Here is a 15,181-nt window from a genome sequence, read left to right on the forward strand (position 1 = left end):
TACATGCTACTAAGAACCATGTTCATTACACATCAGATCACCAAGTGTCTTGCGAACACCCTTTAAAAAGGTACAGGAAATAAGCCAGGAAATAGTTAGAATTAACAGAACACATATGTTGTGTGTGTTTAAGGTGTCAGAGCTAGACCTCGGGCATTTCCAAAGGACAGGATATCACTTTTCATAAAAACAAGCTGAAAGGAGATAGAAGGAAATATCACAAAAGTATTTGCTGCAATCAAAAGAACCCCTTGTCTTTGGGGTATTTAGGAGGACCCTTGCAAACAGGGTTGTGAAAGCCTTGGTCCCATGATCCATGACTGGCTAAGAAGCAGTGCTTTGACTCTTAATGGGCTTCATTTGCTTTCAATGGCAATAGGAAACAGCCATGTCTGATTGCTAGATCTATGTCAGCATCTCCAGTACATGCTCAATGATTGTCCAGAGTAAATTAAGCAGAAATGGAAGGAAAAAACGGGCACCAAAACCTCAACAATGGTTTTAATCAGCTACGTGGGGGGTGTTGTTTCCAGGGTATTAATCCCACCCCCAAAATAACTTTCAAACCAGAAGGGCCATGGGTCATGTGACCTTAAGACTTGCCGTAAGCATCCACTGCTTCTATAATACTTTAAATTATTTTCTGTCTGCTTACGAATCAATTTAAAAAGCTGCCAATATTTGTCTCATCACTATTTTACTGGCTTACTATATTTGTTCAGTTAATTTTATGTTTGTTCACCTGTTTCATTTTATTATGTACCGTTAAAACTTCAATAAACATTATAATTTTCAAAAAGTGTTCATTGCTGCTTACCAGTCCTCATCATCAGGTATCCTGTTAAGAGGTGGGTTAAGACAGTAGATGTGGAAGGCCATGTCACACTCATCACACATTAGCTGTTTCTCTGGATCCTGTTTCCCTCCACACACATGGCAGGCGCACATCCGGCAGGTTTTGCTAGGGTTGTCTTTGCAGTGCTTACACACAGGTCCACTCTGCCCTGTGAAAAAGGAAACACAACACACACCATACTGATCAGGCCAAGGAGACCAAGCTACAAGAAACCTCACAGAGGGCGATTATTTGCTAGTATAACTAAATGGGAACTTTATGCCACCCACTGGGGACGGACGACAGCTGGTTTGCTGGAAGATTTCAGAGAATGGCATTTTTTTCCAGTGACAGCTATCCTCTAAGTGCTTAGGAGGGAGAAGTGATATGACTTACTTTTTAGTGGGCTCTCAGCAGTAAGTGGAACAGAACAGCCAGGTTCTTCAATCTTGTAGATTTCATCCACAAGAGTAATTCGGCAATCATTCAAGGTATCTCCAGCATCCCTAGAAGGGAAGCATATAAGAATTGGCTGCACGTCAACAAGAAGAAGAAGAAGAAAAGATTTTGGTACACACATATGGCATGTTAAGAGAAATGCCTCTCCCATCCCTGGGCTTAGGTCATCAGACAGCACAAAATAAGGATTTGGGGTGTCGCAGAATAAAATTTTCCATGGAGGCTTGGCAGATGGGATTCCCTGCTCATAATCTATCACTTACCCAAGAACTATCTTGGCATATAACTCCTTGTATGTTCTGGTTTCTCGTTTTTGCAGGATCTCTGCATCATACCAAAATCCCCTCTCCTTTGGATCATCAGGATTGTAATTCAGCATGACAACATCTCCTATTTCTAGCTCCTCCCACTTCAGAGTCGTCCTGGCACGAGCACGCACGTCTCTGGAGCTCAGCTGAATGACACCATTCTCTGGATAGCTTCATTGGGGGACAGGGGGAGGCAGTAAGAAAACAATCCCACATGGTAAATGCAACCCACCCTACCACAGCAACATAAGTCTTAAAATTGTTAAGAATTTGAACTTAAACTGTTAAAAATTTGAACTTAAACTGTTCAAATTTTTTCAAGCACTGTACAGAGAGTAAAAACTAAAAGAAGTCCCTGCTTGCACTGGAAATGTGGAGGCATGGACAAGATAACAAGAACAAAAAGGGTCTCTCCTGAGGACTTTTTGCCTATTTCTCCAACAACAAAAAATGAAAATAAGGGGGAACACTGGATGTGTGGAGAAATACTATTAAAAATTATCTCACTTGGAATAAGAGAAATGCATTTTAAGACAGGATACGCAATACGTGAAGATCTGTAGAATTCTAGTAACGGTGAGGAACCCTTTAGGCCTGCCAAGCCTTGGGGGTTCACCTGCCAGGCAGTTTTGGGTAAGCCACACTCCTCTTTCCCTGGGTGCAGGAAAGTTTACACTGCAGGTTGAAACCTCAGAGTGCAGCTAAAAGACTATTTTTTCCCCACCGTAGTCACAGCTTGAACTCAAAAAAGAAGTTTCCTTGTGAAGCCGGAGTTTGTATTCAAGGCAGGCTGCAAAGGAGGATTCAAGAGCACACTTAAGAGTGCCTTACCAATTCATTCCTTTGAAACTGAGTCACATGACATGACCATGATGTCATGTAACTGATACCTGTCAAATTACACCTATCTGTCAAAGTGGCTCACAGTGGGTGGGGGAGATTAGGATCTGGCTTGCCTGCTCTATTCTCTCCTTCACCCCTGCACTAGAAAGTGATCATTCCTGTATACACTGTAGTATAAACATATGCAGCACTCAGACCCAAGTTGCATTTCTGCACCTAGCGGGTGCTGCCATCTTCATGAGTACAGTGGTGCCTCGCAAGACGAAAAGAATCCGTTCCGCGAGTCTCTTTTTCTTGCGGTTTTTTCGTCTTGCGAAGCAAGCCCATTAGCGGCTTAGCGGATCAGCTGGTAAGCGGCTTAGCGGCTTGGGAAAAAGGGGGGGAGGAAAAAAACCCCGCAGGAACTCGCAAGACATTTTCGTCTTGCAAAGCAAGCCCATAGGAAATTCGTTTTGCGAAGCACCTCCAAAACAGAAAACCCTTTCGTCTAGCGGGTTTTCCGTCTTGCGAGGCATTCGTCTTGCGGGGCACCACTGTAGTATACTGGGACCTCCAATTTCTTGTGAACTGCCATCTTTTGGTGATCTACTGCAACACAGAGGCTGCCTCATTTTTGATTATAGAAAAGAGTGCAGGGGAAACTAGGAGCAAACCATTTCTAAAAGCAGCCACTTACAGCCAGCAGCAAAGTGGCCCATGTTCTGCCAAAGAAAAAGATAGCCTCACATGGCAGCCAAGGAAAGCCCCCCACATTTCCAAGGGGGAAGGGGGCAGGAAGGAGTGGCAGAGGGCTTGCCTGTTGTCCTGCACAGGAAGGCACTCCGGGTGCTTCAAGCAACTCCCAGAGATGGAGAGCAGGCAGGGGTCATCATGCAGCTCCACGACTATCACCACCCACCTCTGCAGCTCCAAGTTTAGGAAGGTGGCTGGGGCATATAGCGGGTTCAGCATGTGAATGCCTGGCTACATCTATACCCAAAAGACATTCCCAATGCTTTAGTTGAGATTCCTGCATTGCAGAGGGTTGGACTAGATGACCCTCAGGGACCCTTCAACACTACAGAGCCAGTGTGGTGTAGTGGTTAAGAGCGGTAGTCTCGTAATCTGGGGAACCGGGTTCGCGTCCCCGCTCCTCCACATGCAGCTGCTGGGTGACCTTGGGCCAGTCACACGTCTCTGAAGTCTCTCAGCCCCACTCACCTCACAGAGTGTTTGTTGTGGGGGAGGAAGGGAAAGGAGAATGTTAGCTGCTTTGAGACTCCTTCGGGTAGTGATAAAGCGGGATATCAAATCCAAACTCCTCCTCTTCTTCTTCTACAATTCTATGATTCTTTGAATGCTAGGCTGAACTCCACCATCAGGTGTTTGCCAAAAAAAAAAAAAAATAGCTTGTTGTTCTAAAGGGACTAGAAAAAAACCCAAAACACTCACTCTTCATATTTCACATGATATACAATGTCCTCTTCAGCAATGGCTTCTTGCAGATCAGATTCCTCATCACTCTCACTTGCCTTGTTGGCAGCTTTTTCTTTCTGGGTCACGTTGACAACCTGAGCTTCAAACCAGGCCCCCATGCTTGTATCACGAGCATCCACTAGCTCATTGATCTAGAAACAAAAGCCCAGAGTCCAGCTATTTAGTTGTTTTTAAACAAACTCAATCTTGAAAATTACAGCCATTTCAAAAGGTAAACAACATTCATTTCTGAAAAGCAATAAAGTCGAAGGGAAATGGGTATTTGGAGTGTTACATCATAGGTGGCCAATCTTCTGGGGGCACATACCAGAAGGAAAGAAGGATCAACAAATGGGCACTTTTATAGTTAAAGACACATTCCAACCAGGCAGAAATATTTTAGAACAGGCTTTCCCAAACTAAGGTCTCTGGCTGTTTCTAGACTATGATTCCCATCATCCCTGGCCACTGGTTCTGCTATCTAGGAATGATGGGAGTTGTAGTTCAACAACAGCTGGACACCTTTTAGGAAATTCTAGCTTCAGTAATGTTAAATTAAAGAAATGGAAATTAAGGTACAAGAAGTCAGAGATAGAATAATGAAACAACTTTATTGTGTTAAAATGAAAACGTATATGATTTGGGTCATAATATATTTGAAATTGGGTAACATGATAAAATGGAAGATACAATAAGTATTGAAACAAGTTAACAAATTGCAGATGTTATGTATCACAGAGAATGCAGGGTTGGGAGGACGCGGGGAAGTCCAGTAGATTTGGAAAAAAGAACAAGAAAATTTGTAACTTTCTTTTTCTACTTTTATAATATGCTCTTTATTCTTTTTTCTGTATTTCATAAAACTAATAAAAAATATTATAAAAAAAATGTAGTTCAACAGCAGCTGGAGACCTGGGTTTGGGATACCCCGTTCTAGAATGGCATGGAGCAACACTGGAGAAAGTCCCGAGGGCCATATAGAGGTCTGAAGAGCCACAATCGTCTCCAAGGCCTGAGGTTTTCCATCCCTGGCACACAAAAAGAGCCTCACTACTTCTGTTTCCTTCTGTGGTATTGCCTGACCCCTGCCTCACTAGCCTAGGAAACAAAAAACACATGAAGATGATGGATTTTTCGGAGCTAGCCGACCTGACTGGAAGAGTCCGCGATAAGGAGGAGGAGCAGCACCAGGAGGAATGGATGAAATTCAAAGACTATTTAGTTAAATATGTTAAGATAATTTAATTGGAAAAGCTTGCAAATACCAGATAGGCTTAGGATTTAAATATGTAACGTTAGAGATTAAAATGTTTAAAGTTAAAATAGAAAGAAAGAAAGATGTTAAGTGATTAAGTTAATTTTATGAGAAAATTGGTTTTGGAAAACTGTTATAATGATATACACTGAAATTCAACTGGGGGATTCGAGGAAGTCACTTAACAATGTTACTAAGATTTGTTTAAATACAGTTGAGATTTATGTTTGTTTAATTTTTTTAGGAAAATTAATTTTAAAAAATGAAGAAAAAAAAGAAAACAAAGAACACAAAGGACCACCTGTGGATTGTAAAATGCACCAGATACTTTCAGGCTAGACTTGTACCCCATTCTGCTTCATCCTTAATCTATGACATTAACCTTGTGCAGCATTGCAGATGCTGTTTAGGTTTTCAGACCAGTCTTTTAATATGGGCAGAAATATTCTTCTGCAAATGCATTTTTAAAGAAAGCTAAGGAGTACCATATCATGCCCTTTCCTTCCCCCTTTATCAAATTAACAAATTAACAAAAAGCTGAGCAACTGCAATAAAAGGATTATATTTCATTTTTCAAAAAGGAAGTACTCCAAATGCAAGTGTTCACAGTTGGACTGGTATCCAACTTCATGCATTTGTACTATAGGTATGTCTCCCCGTTCTCCATCCAGAAATCAATGGGTTTTATCCCATTGCAGTTGATAACAGCTCAGTTTCAACGTGTGTCCAATTTGTTGATATTTTGCTTGTTTTTAGATTCAGCTGCCTATTTATTTAGGAAAGTGTCAAAATACATTTTCTCATTCGATTAACTGACCAATGAAATTGACCAATGAATTAGTATAAACTGCAAAATGAAATCAATTCTAACATGTTTGGAGTTGTTTGTTTTTTAAAAAGAATTTATAGACATTTTTGTTTTGCTCATTTGATATTAAAATTAAGCCCAAAACCACCTCACCTTGTAGAATCCAAAGCCTGGGTCCACCAGATCAGTTTGGCCTGCTGTACTTGGTGGTCCCTCCATTTCCACTGCCCCCTCCCCATTATTGGAGTTTTTATCAGATTCACTTTGGCCTGAACCACACCCAGAGTCCGTGTCTGAAAGTTCAGAATCCTTCTCTTTGTTAGCCAAAGGCAGGAGGGCAGGGCTTTGCCTCACCAGCAGTTGGACTATATCATTCAGGCCAACGCTGTAATCGAAAAGGGAATGACCATCTTCCATCTGTAAAATAAGAGTAGGAAGACCACCAGTCACATATCAACATCCAACAACTTAACACACAACCAACCCAAAAACCATTTGAAGTGGGTCAAAATGTTTTGCTCCAATCAGTTTTAATTCCTAGGTTCGATGCCCATTTTGTTTTCATGCCAGCATTTCTGTGAATAGATTAAACAAAGTTAAAGCAAAATGTTGAGCAGTGTTGGCTGTACCAAACGTAAGATGCTAGTCTCCATTCCCTAGTACAACAAAAAGCTTTGAGACCATCACCTAGTTGAAGAATAGGTTCATCCTACACATAAAATGCTTTTCTGTACAACTGTCCTCTTTTCAACTCCCAAGGAATCCATTATACTACTCAGCAAGCTACCCATACAACTCACACCATATCGTCCTGTTATCACTATCTTCAGAAATATCACAAGTTGCTTCATTTCTTTTCAACACTATAAGAAAGCAGAACATAGCTCCATCCTTATTTCAGTTATCATAATACTGTATATATTGAAATATTGCAATGTTTAGCTCAAAGCTTTCCAAACTGTGTGTCATGACATGTTAAGTATGTTGGCTGCAGTGTATAGGTGTTACAGTGTATAGGTATGTCGCACTAACGCTTCCCATGCTCCTCCTGGGCTGGAAAGGGGTTAGCTTAACCTCCAGTTTGCTAGTAAAATTCAATTACTGTGTCGTGAAATGATGCATGTCTAGAAAGTGTGTCACCAACATGAAAAGTTTTGAAAGCTCTGGTTTAGCTGGTAATATATCGTGATGTTGAAAACCAAATATTGCCCAGCCCTAGTCTTTTGTTGTTGTTTATTTTATTTTATTATTTTAAACAAAGTAATAATGATAAACAGAAATAAAACTGTGCCCCCCACCCCCAAGACCATTTCATTATAACTATCCAACCTCCTCAAATTTCAACACCTCTTACGATAATCTGACCAATTCCCCTCATCACAGCTTTCATTGTACAGTATCCCATATTACTGCTTGAGCATTTTGCCCCTTCTCATTAATTTCCCATATGTCTAATAATTATTTCCCTATCTTATTTACTGTTTGACTATTATTGAAGATCCTCATATTTAACCATCCTCTGGCTTCCTTATAATCTTTCTTACCCAGCCCTAGTCTTATGTATTACAGTGGTACCTCGGGTTAAGAACTTAATTCATTCTTGAGGTCTGTTCTTAACCTGAAACTGTTCTTAACCTGAAGCACCACTTTAGCTAATGGAGCCTCCCGCCACCGCTGCACAATTTCTGTTCTCATCCTGAAGCAAAGTTCTTAACCCGAGGTAATATTTCTGGGTTAGCAGAGTCTGTAACATGAAGCATCTGTAACCCGAGGTACCACTGTACAGTGGTGCCTCGCCAGACGAAATTAATCCATTCCGCGAGTCTCTTCGTCTTGCGGTTTTTTCGTCTTGTGAAGCACGGCTATTAGCGGCTTAGCGGCTTTAAGAAAAAGGAAACAAACTTGCAAGACGTTTCATCTTGCGAAGCAAGCCCATGGGGAAATTCATCTTGCGGAACGAATCAAAAAACGGAAAACTCTTTCGTCTTGCGCGTTTTTCGTCTTGCGAGGTACCACTGTATAGCATAAGCTCTTGTGGGTTAGAGACGCTTTGTCATATGCAACTGGCCTAAGAAAGTTGCCAAACAGACTAATGCTGCAACTTCTCTGAAAGTTATTGTAAACACTGCAGGTCGTTACATTCTTCCATTTCTTTGTCAATTCAGAACACCTAGTGTGTGCCCCCCCCCCCCCAACAGCCAACCAACAAATCAATCTACAGGTTTCATCAACAATTGAGGTCTGTATTACTCATTTGGGAACACTAGAAGCTGGGAACAGGAATTAGCCTGCAAAGTTTTCCATTGATTCTGCACCTTACAGTACGTATCTTAGGACAAAGATGTCCACATGCATTTATCAGACAATAATTCCTAAAGAGATACTCTCAACCAAAAGAAATTCAACTAATGCTCTTTGATGAGGACACATTTGTACTTGCAGTGCAAATTCCTCAGCATGTGGCATACGTAACAGCAGGATCTCTAAAGAAAGCCGAAGTAAAAGCAAAAATAAAGCATTCTTTTCTCTTTCTTATTCAATCAAAATGTCATCGTTTAGTGAATAAGCATAGCACAATAAACAGTACTACAGTAAACTAAAGTGAAGAGGAATGACTGGAATAGTGGCATGGCATCCTTAGGAAAAGGCTTTCCAACTTGAAAAGCATACTCAGAGAACTCCCAAGCAGAGGGGAAGCTGAGGGAACACTCCACAAGGAAGGGTGTTTGAAAAAATATGAGGCTGCCAGCTCTGCAGGCAAGGGGTGACATATGTGGGCTCCTGAGCCCCACAGGGGTGCCACAGAAAGAGTATCAGGGGAGCCATGGACTTAAAAAAGGTTGAAAACCTCTGGGATAGGACATTGCCATGTTTCTCTTACTACTCCTGCTCCTGGGTCTCTTAACAGCAGCCTGCAACCAAAGTTTTAGTTGCAAGGAAACTTAACTATCTCCAGCAACATTCTAGGAGATAAAGTAAAAGTTTTAGCTATGAATGCTTAGCTTTTTTTTTTTTAGTTGCGATTTTATTAATGTGGCTAATATTGTTTTATAGATTTAAAATGTCTTATTGATTTATTAATCGTATAGTGACTTTTGCTGTAATTGTGATTTTTGGCATATTTTTGTTGCAATTTTGTTAATAGTGTTTTACAGATTGTAATTGTTTTATTCATGTTTGTTAATTATTTTATATTATTTATGCTGCATTTGTGATGCTCTATTGTGTTTTGTTATGTTATTGTTATTTATTGTTTGCAAGCCACTTTGAGATTCATTTGGCATAGAAATATAAGCAATCTATATTTAATTAAGTTTCCCAAGCACACACACACACACACCCCTCTGCAACTATAGCAATGTCCCCGCTCACAAGCTTACAATGTAATCAATGTGGCACAAAAGGAATAGGGAAGAGGAAAACAATCCTTGGAGCACCTACAGCTTCACTGGCCAATGACGGGGCCATTTTGATCTCTCTATTGCCATTATGGTCTTCCTGGGAGACACAGTGTACAACCACCCAGGGGCTCCAAGCCACCGGGCTGGCGCCAAGAGGCCACTGTGCCTCCCTTCAGCTATGAAATCTCATGTAACTGGCAGCTGGAACACAGTGCCCTTTCATGCAGGGAGCTCCTCCTCCTTTGGCTGATAGATGGGGCAGGCGCGACTTCCACTTGCTATAGATTAAGCCACAGCAAGTAAACATGAATTTAAAGTTTAGCAAACCCTAGAACTCTTGCATTAGTGCACATAAGGGAGCACTGACAAAAAAATATGTCACATCTGAACCACACCATAGTCTCACTCCATTTTCTCTTCCGTCCCCATCCCTTTTTATACTGGATTTATGACAGCATGCAGGGCTGTTTAAGATCTGCACAGTGCTTACAAAAGCTTTCGTAAAGTTCATGGCTAGCTCCTAACTAGCATCAAATAAGGACAGACCACTTCCTCCAAACAAAGATATAGCTCAAGTTTTAACACGCAGCAATCCACCTAACTAGCATTTCTGGAAGCCTAAAGGAAATAATTTTCAGCTTCACCACCTTCAGCAAACCCTCTCTATACTGAAGTGCTTGCCAAGGAACCCCAGTCTATATACCCCTGGATTCCTCCCTTGCTGCAATACTGAGTCAGCTTCCTATGTTCCTAGCCTGGGATGTATTCTAGGGCCGGGATAGTGAACATGTGGCCCTGCAGATGTTGTTGGACTTCAGCTCCCATCAGTCCTAGCCAGCACAGCCAGTGGTCGGGGATTATTTGAGCTGCAGCCCTCTAGATGCTGCCAGACTACATATTCCCCATCCCTCTTATGGGGTGTATACCATATTTTTCGTCCCATAGGACGCTCTGTCCCATAGGATGCACCTAGTTTAAGGGACCTCCCGCAGGGCTCCCCAGGCTGCGGATGTATGCCGGGCACGCGGGGCACTCTGCTTCAGGGTGCTTTGCGCGCCGGGCGGCAGGCTGCTACCCACAGCCTAGGGAGCCCTGCGGGAACTCCCGCAGGCTCCCCAGGCTTGCTGATAGCTTCCTGAAGCCTGGAGAGCGAGAGGGGTCAGTCCAAGCTTCAGCGAAAGCCTGTACAGTATTCGCCCCATAGGACGCACACAGATTTCCCCTTCATTTTTGGAGGGGAAAAGGTGCATCCTATGGGGCGAAAAATTCATTCTCCCATCACTATCTACATGAAACAAGAATGCATCCTTGAATGAAATACTCCCCTATGCTGTGCATTTCAGTCTGGTGTCTAGCTGTCTTTTGGGGAAGCTTATCCACAATTAGTGGCCTGTGCACTGAGGAGCCAGGAATCCCTGGAACAAATCACCGGTTTAAGGGAAATTATTCACCCCTTCAAATGCTATGGGAATGTTATGATGTATTAAAGTGGGTATGTAAAATACCAAATCAAACAGACAAAACAACAGCCCACATTTTCAACAGTTTTGAAGAATCTCAAGCTCAGACCTTGACAGTTCTTCAAGGTCTTGCAAACACATACACACTCAGAGATATAATCTAATCACCAAATGGCACCTTAAACCTAAGCTTCAGCACAACAACAGAATGTGCTGACGCTGATTCCCCTCCAATGGGATTTTTATTTTTATTATTTATTCTATTTCTGTACCGCTTTAGTTTAAAGAACAAAACTCAAAGCACTTTACAACAAATTAAGACATCAAATAAAACAATCCAGAATAAAACTAATACAAGCTTCAAGAAAAATATTTCAGATCTTTCTTTAAGTAACATTTTTCTTTCCCCAGCCGCCAACCTGGCACCCAGAGATCTACGCATGGTCGCAGTGGACTTGCACCAGTTGCAGAACATGCCTGACTAATTTCGAAAGACAGTAACATTAAGAAAGCACTCGCTCACCTGGATAAGGACCCTATTTTCCTTCTCATTCTGAACGCATCCCTGAATTATTTTTTTATTTCAATACTGCAAAGTCACAAAAAAATACTGATATGGTGCACAATATCTCAAATTACAACTAAAACCATCAAAAAATGAAATTAAAGCAAAATACATTAAAGAGTCACAAGTACAGAATGGGTCATATACCAAGAAAGAGTAAATGTTCTCCTATGGTGGCTTGCTGAAATAACCGGTTGGTGTCTGAAACTCATTACAGACAGTGCCAGCTTGATTTCATTAGGTAAAGAGTTTCGTAACTGCAGTGTGCCATCACACTAAGCGCACAATTTCATGCAGAGGACAGTTTGACATGCTAGAAATGTCTCAGTGACAGATCACCAAGTTCAGAAAGATATACAGTATAAGGAATAAGGTGATCTTTTAAAGTACACTGGCCCCGGGTTATTTAGTTTTATATGAAAAAAGTAAAACCTTGTATATAGGTTGCCACTGTACTGGAACACAAAGCAGCTCTCAACAGAGGTGTTATGTTGTCATTAGCCAACATAACTGGGCTGCAGAATTCTCACCAGCTGAAGTTTCTACGGTACACCAACCTCAAGAATAAGCCCCACATAGACCACATACAATACTGTAGTCTATCCACATTACAGTGCTCGAGCCACTGTAACCAACCTATCCCAGACAGATGTGAAGCTGGTAAAAGGTATACCTAGCCACTAAGGTATCCTAAGCCTCAAGTGACACATCTACATCCCAAGAACCCACAAAATGTCTATGTACTTCTCCAGAGTTGGTGCAAGCCCACCCAGAACAGGCAACTAGTGAATCTCCCAGACATGGGAACCATGCATCCACAGTGCTTCTGTTTTGCCAAGATTTAAACTCAAGTATTACCCCTCATCTTTTCACAAGCTTTTCAAATTCACAGAACACACCATCAAGCGGAATGGAAGAGCGGCTAAATGCAAATATATTTACCTAACAAAAGACAATTACTTTATATATCACTCTGAATCCCATTTACAAGGACTGAAGCAACAACAATCTTTCCAAAATGCCAACTTAACATCAAAACACTGATTTCAGCAGAACACTAGAGGAAACAAGTACATTGAGATTCCTCAGAACTAAGACAGAGAGATCACTGAAAGAGCATGTGTCAGTAGAAAGTCGCTAGATGGCAGTGCAAGTCAGGGTTGTTGTTGTTTTCCTTTTTAACAAAGTTAGCAATAAACTTAGCTCAAAAGTTCTCAATTCATGCAACTCTCTCCAAAGAGGCTACTAGCCAGGACTCATTCTCAGTCTAAGCACTTTTGTAAAGTTAACAATCTAGCTACGAATTTCAATCCTTGGTTGCCCATTAACATCAATGACCAAGCAGCTGCTACCAACCGCAGGATGAAAACCTGCATTAGTTCTACCCTGCAGGCACAACAGCTCCAGCAGCACTCAATGCATGCATGCTATGCTAAGATGCATATCTGCCAGCTTCTTACATAACCCCACCAGCAGGTGTGCTTGCTTCACAAAGCACTGTGCTTCATCAGAACCCTAGCATTCATTGCAACAATACTTTATTAGTGGAAAACCCAAGCTTAAAAGCCTTTATTTTAAAAGTGGTGGAGCAAATCCATAGCTTCCTTTTTAAAGCCAATCTTTGTTTCTTTCAATCGAGACTTGAAAAATGCATTTCCTTCTTCTGCACCACACATAAAGATTTGGGCCCAATCAGCACTATACCTTTAAAGCAGTATCATCCCACTTTAAAGAGTCATGGTATTTTCCGAAGAACCCTTGGGAAATGTCGTTTGTTGCAGGTACTGAGAGCTGCTCAGAGACTCCCTATTCCCCTCACAGAGCTGCAGTGCTCAGAGCTCATTGTTAAATGACTGAGAATTGGGAATAGGGGTGTCCTAACAACTCCCAGCATTCTTAACTAGCTGAAGTTTCCAAGATTCTTTGTGGGAACCACAGCTGTTTAAAGTGGGATGATACTGCTTTAAATGTACAGAGTAGGTGGGGCCTGGATGGCAGTGAGGATGCACAAGATGGCAGTGGGGAGAGGGAAGAACAATGGGAGACGGGTACCTGTTTGCCTCTGTAGAAGAGCCTTTGCTTATCAGGTGCCACCCTGAACACTTCATGTATCCTCTGCCGGAGCTCTTCCACCTTGGTGAGCTTGGAAAGGGAGTCCACTCGATGCGTCTCTTTCCCATCCATGCTGCGCACTTGAATCCACATTGTGGCTGTACCTTTGTCAAGGGACAAGCAAAGGACAAGATTACAAACACAAGAAGGGGAAATGGGGCAAAGCAGGAATAAGAAATGCAACTCCCTCCCTTCAGTCACTCCATAAATTATATTAACAGCATTTTTCTTCCCTCTACACTGCATGCATACGGTTATTATTTCATAATATATACATGCCCAAACCAAATTATTTGCCCATCAACTTTTTAAAAAAACTGTGATAACTCTCGAAAGTGGGAGGGAGAAAAATTGGGGGGAAAGAGGAAATATTTTTTAAATGGAAAAAGTTACACAGGACAATTCTACTACCAGAAATTCAGCAGGCAAATTGTTCTCTCATAACTTTTCCTACTTTCACTGTAATTAAAGAAGACGACCCACACTGGCCCCCCTCTAAATATCATACCGATAAGAACTAAAGATGAAACTGGCCAAAGGCCCTCTAGTTCTTACAAAGGCCAACAAGGTACCCACATGAGTACTGCTGTGTTCAGGTCCTGCCATTGGGGTACCCGGGTTGGCTACTGTGAGAACTGTATGCCGGACTGGCAGGGCCGCCATTGGGCCTGATCCAGCAGGTTTCCTCTCACGTTCTCAAGCCCACAACCAGGAGCTGCATTATACCACATCGGACCATGAAGAACCTAGCTACTGGGTCAGGCTAAAAGAACCCATCTGGCGCAGCATCCCAGGGTGAAATTTGCCTGGCACGTGTTTTACACCTTCCTGCCCCCTTGATATTGTGCCCCCCCAGCTCCTCAGAAACATCCCCCTTCGCTTTCCCAGACCCCAGCAACACTTCCAGTCTCTCCCCATGCGCCCCCCATGCACACACGTACATATATACTAGGTGCATCCCCTCATATGCAAACCCAATTGCTACCAGTGCCCCTGACCCCCGGGGGGAAAATACGATTCCTTCCAAGCCACAACCACCCCAATCCCGCTGCCTGCTAAAGAACGGGTTTTTTTATTTAACACTTTTTATTGATTGCTTTTTAACTCAAGGCTCCCAAAGCAGTGAACGGCACTATCTATATACAGTGGTACCTCGGGTTAAGTACTTAATTCGTTCCGGAGGTCCGTTCTTAACCTGAAACTGTTCTTAACCTGAAGCACCACTTCAGCTAATGGGGCCTCCTGCTGCCGCAGCGCCTCCGGAGCACGATTTCTGTTCTCATCCTGAAGCGAAGTTCTTAACCTGAAGCACTATTTCTGGGTTGGCGGAGTCTGTAACCTGAAGCGAATGTAACCTGAAGCATATGTAACCCGAGGTACCACTGTGTATGTGTATGTGTGTGTATATATATATATATATATAGTGCATATATATATATATATATATATTGTATGTATGTATATATATATATATATATATACACACACACACACACACAAACAAACGTAACAAAATAAATACATAAAAAGTATTATTATTAACTATTAATTCTCCTACCCCTTTCCCACCCCTAGTGCAGCACAGACGCCCCAGTGCGAAAGTACCGCTTCCCCCCCCCACCCTCCTATAGATTCTGCCCCATGAGCCCCCTCAGAAGTAGGCCATCCACTTTGAGCCCC

General features: G+C 42.2%; 1 protein-coding gene across 3 annotated transcripts in view; it reads right to left on the bottom strand.

Annotated features, from left to right (window-relative positions):
* Positions 1-15,181, bottom strand: part of UHRF1 (ubiquitin like with PHD and ring finger domains 1) — a 32,601-nt gene that overhangs the window by 11,143 nt on the left and 6,277 nt on the right. For all 3 annotated transcript variants that reach the window (XM_083720324.1, XM_083720325.1, XM_083720326.1), the window contains exons 2-7: positions 13,442-13,605; positions 6,117-6,380; positions 3,877-4,052; positions 1,558-1,773; positions 1,232-1,341; positions 818-1,004 (exon numbers count right to left, since the gene is read on the bottom strand). In XM_083720324.1, coding sequence (XP_083576450.1) covers positions 818-1,004; positions 1,232-1,341; positions 1,558-1,773; positions 3,877-4,052; positions 6,117-6,380; positions 13,442-13,594 — 1,106 coding nt within the window. In that variant the 5' untranslated portion in view covers positions 13,595-13,605. The remainder of the gene's footprint in view (positions 1-817; positions 1,005-1,231; positions 1,342-1,557; positions 1,774-3,876; positions 4,053-6,116; positions 6,381-13,441; positions 13,606-15,181) is intronic.

The sequence above is a fragment of the Podarcis gaigeae genome (genome assembly GCF_964106915.1).
Source record: "Podarcis gaigeae genome assembly, chromosome: 18".
NCBI classification, from domain to species: domain Eukaryota; kingdom Metazoa; phylum Chordata; class Lepidosauria; order Squamata; family Lacertidae; genus Podarcis; species Podarcis gaigeae.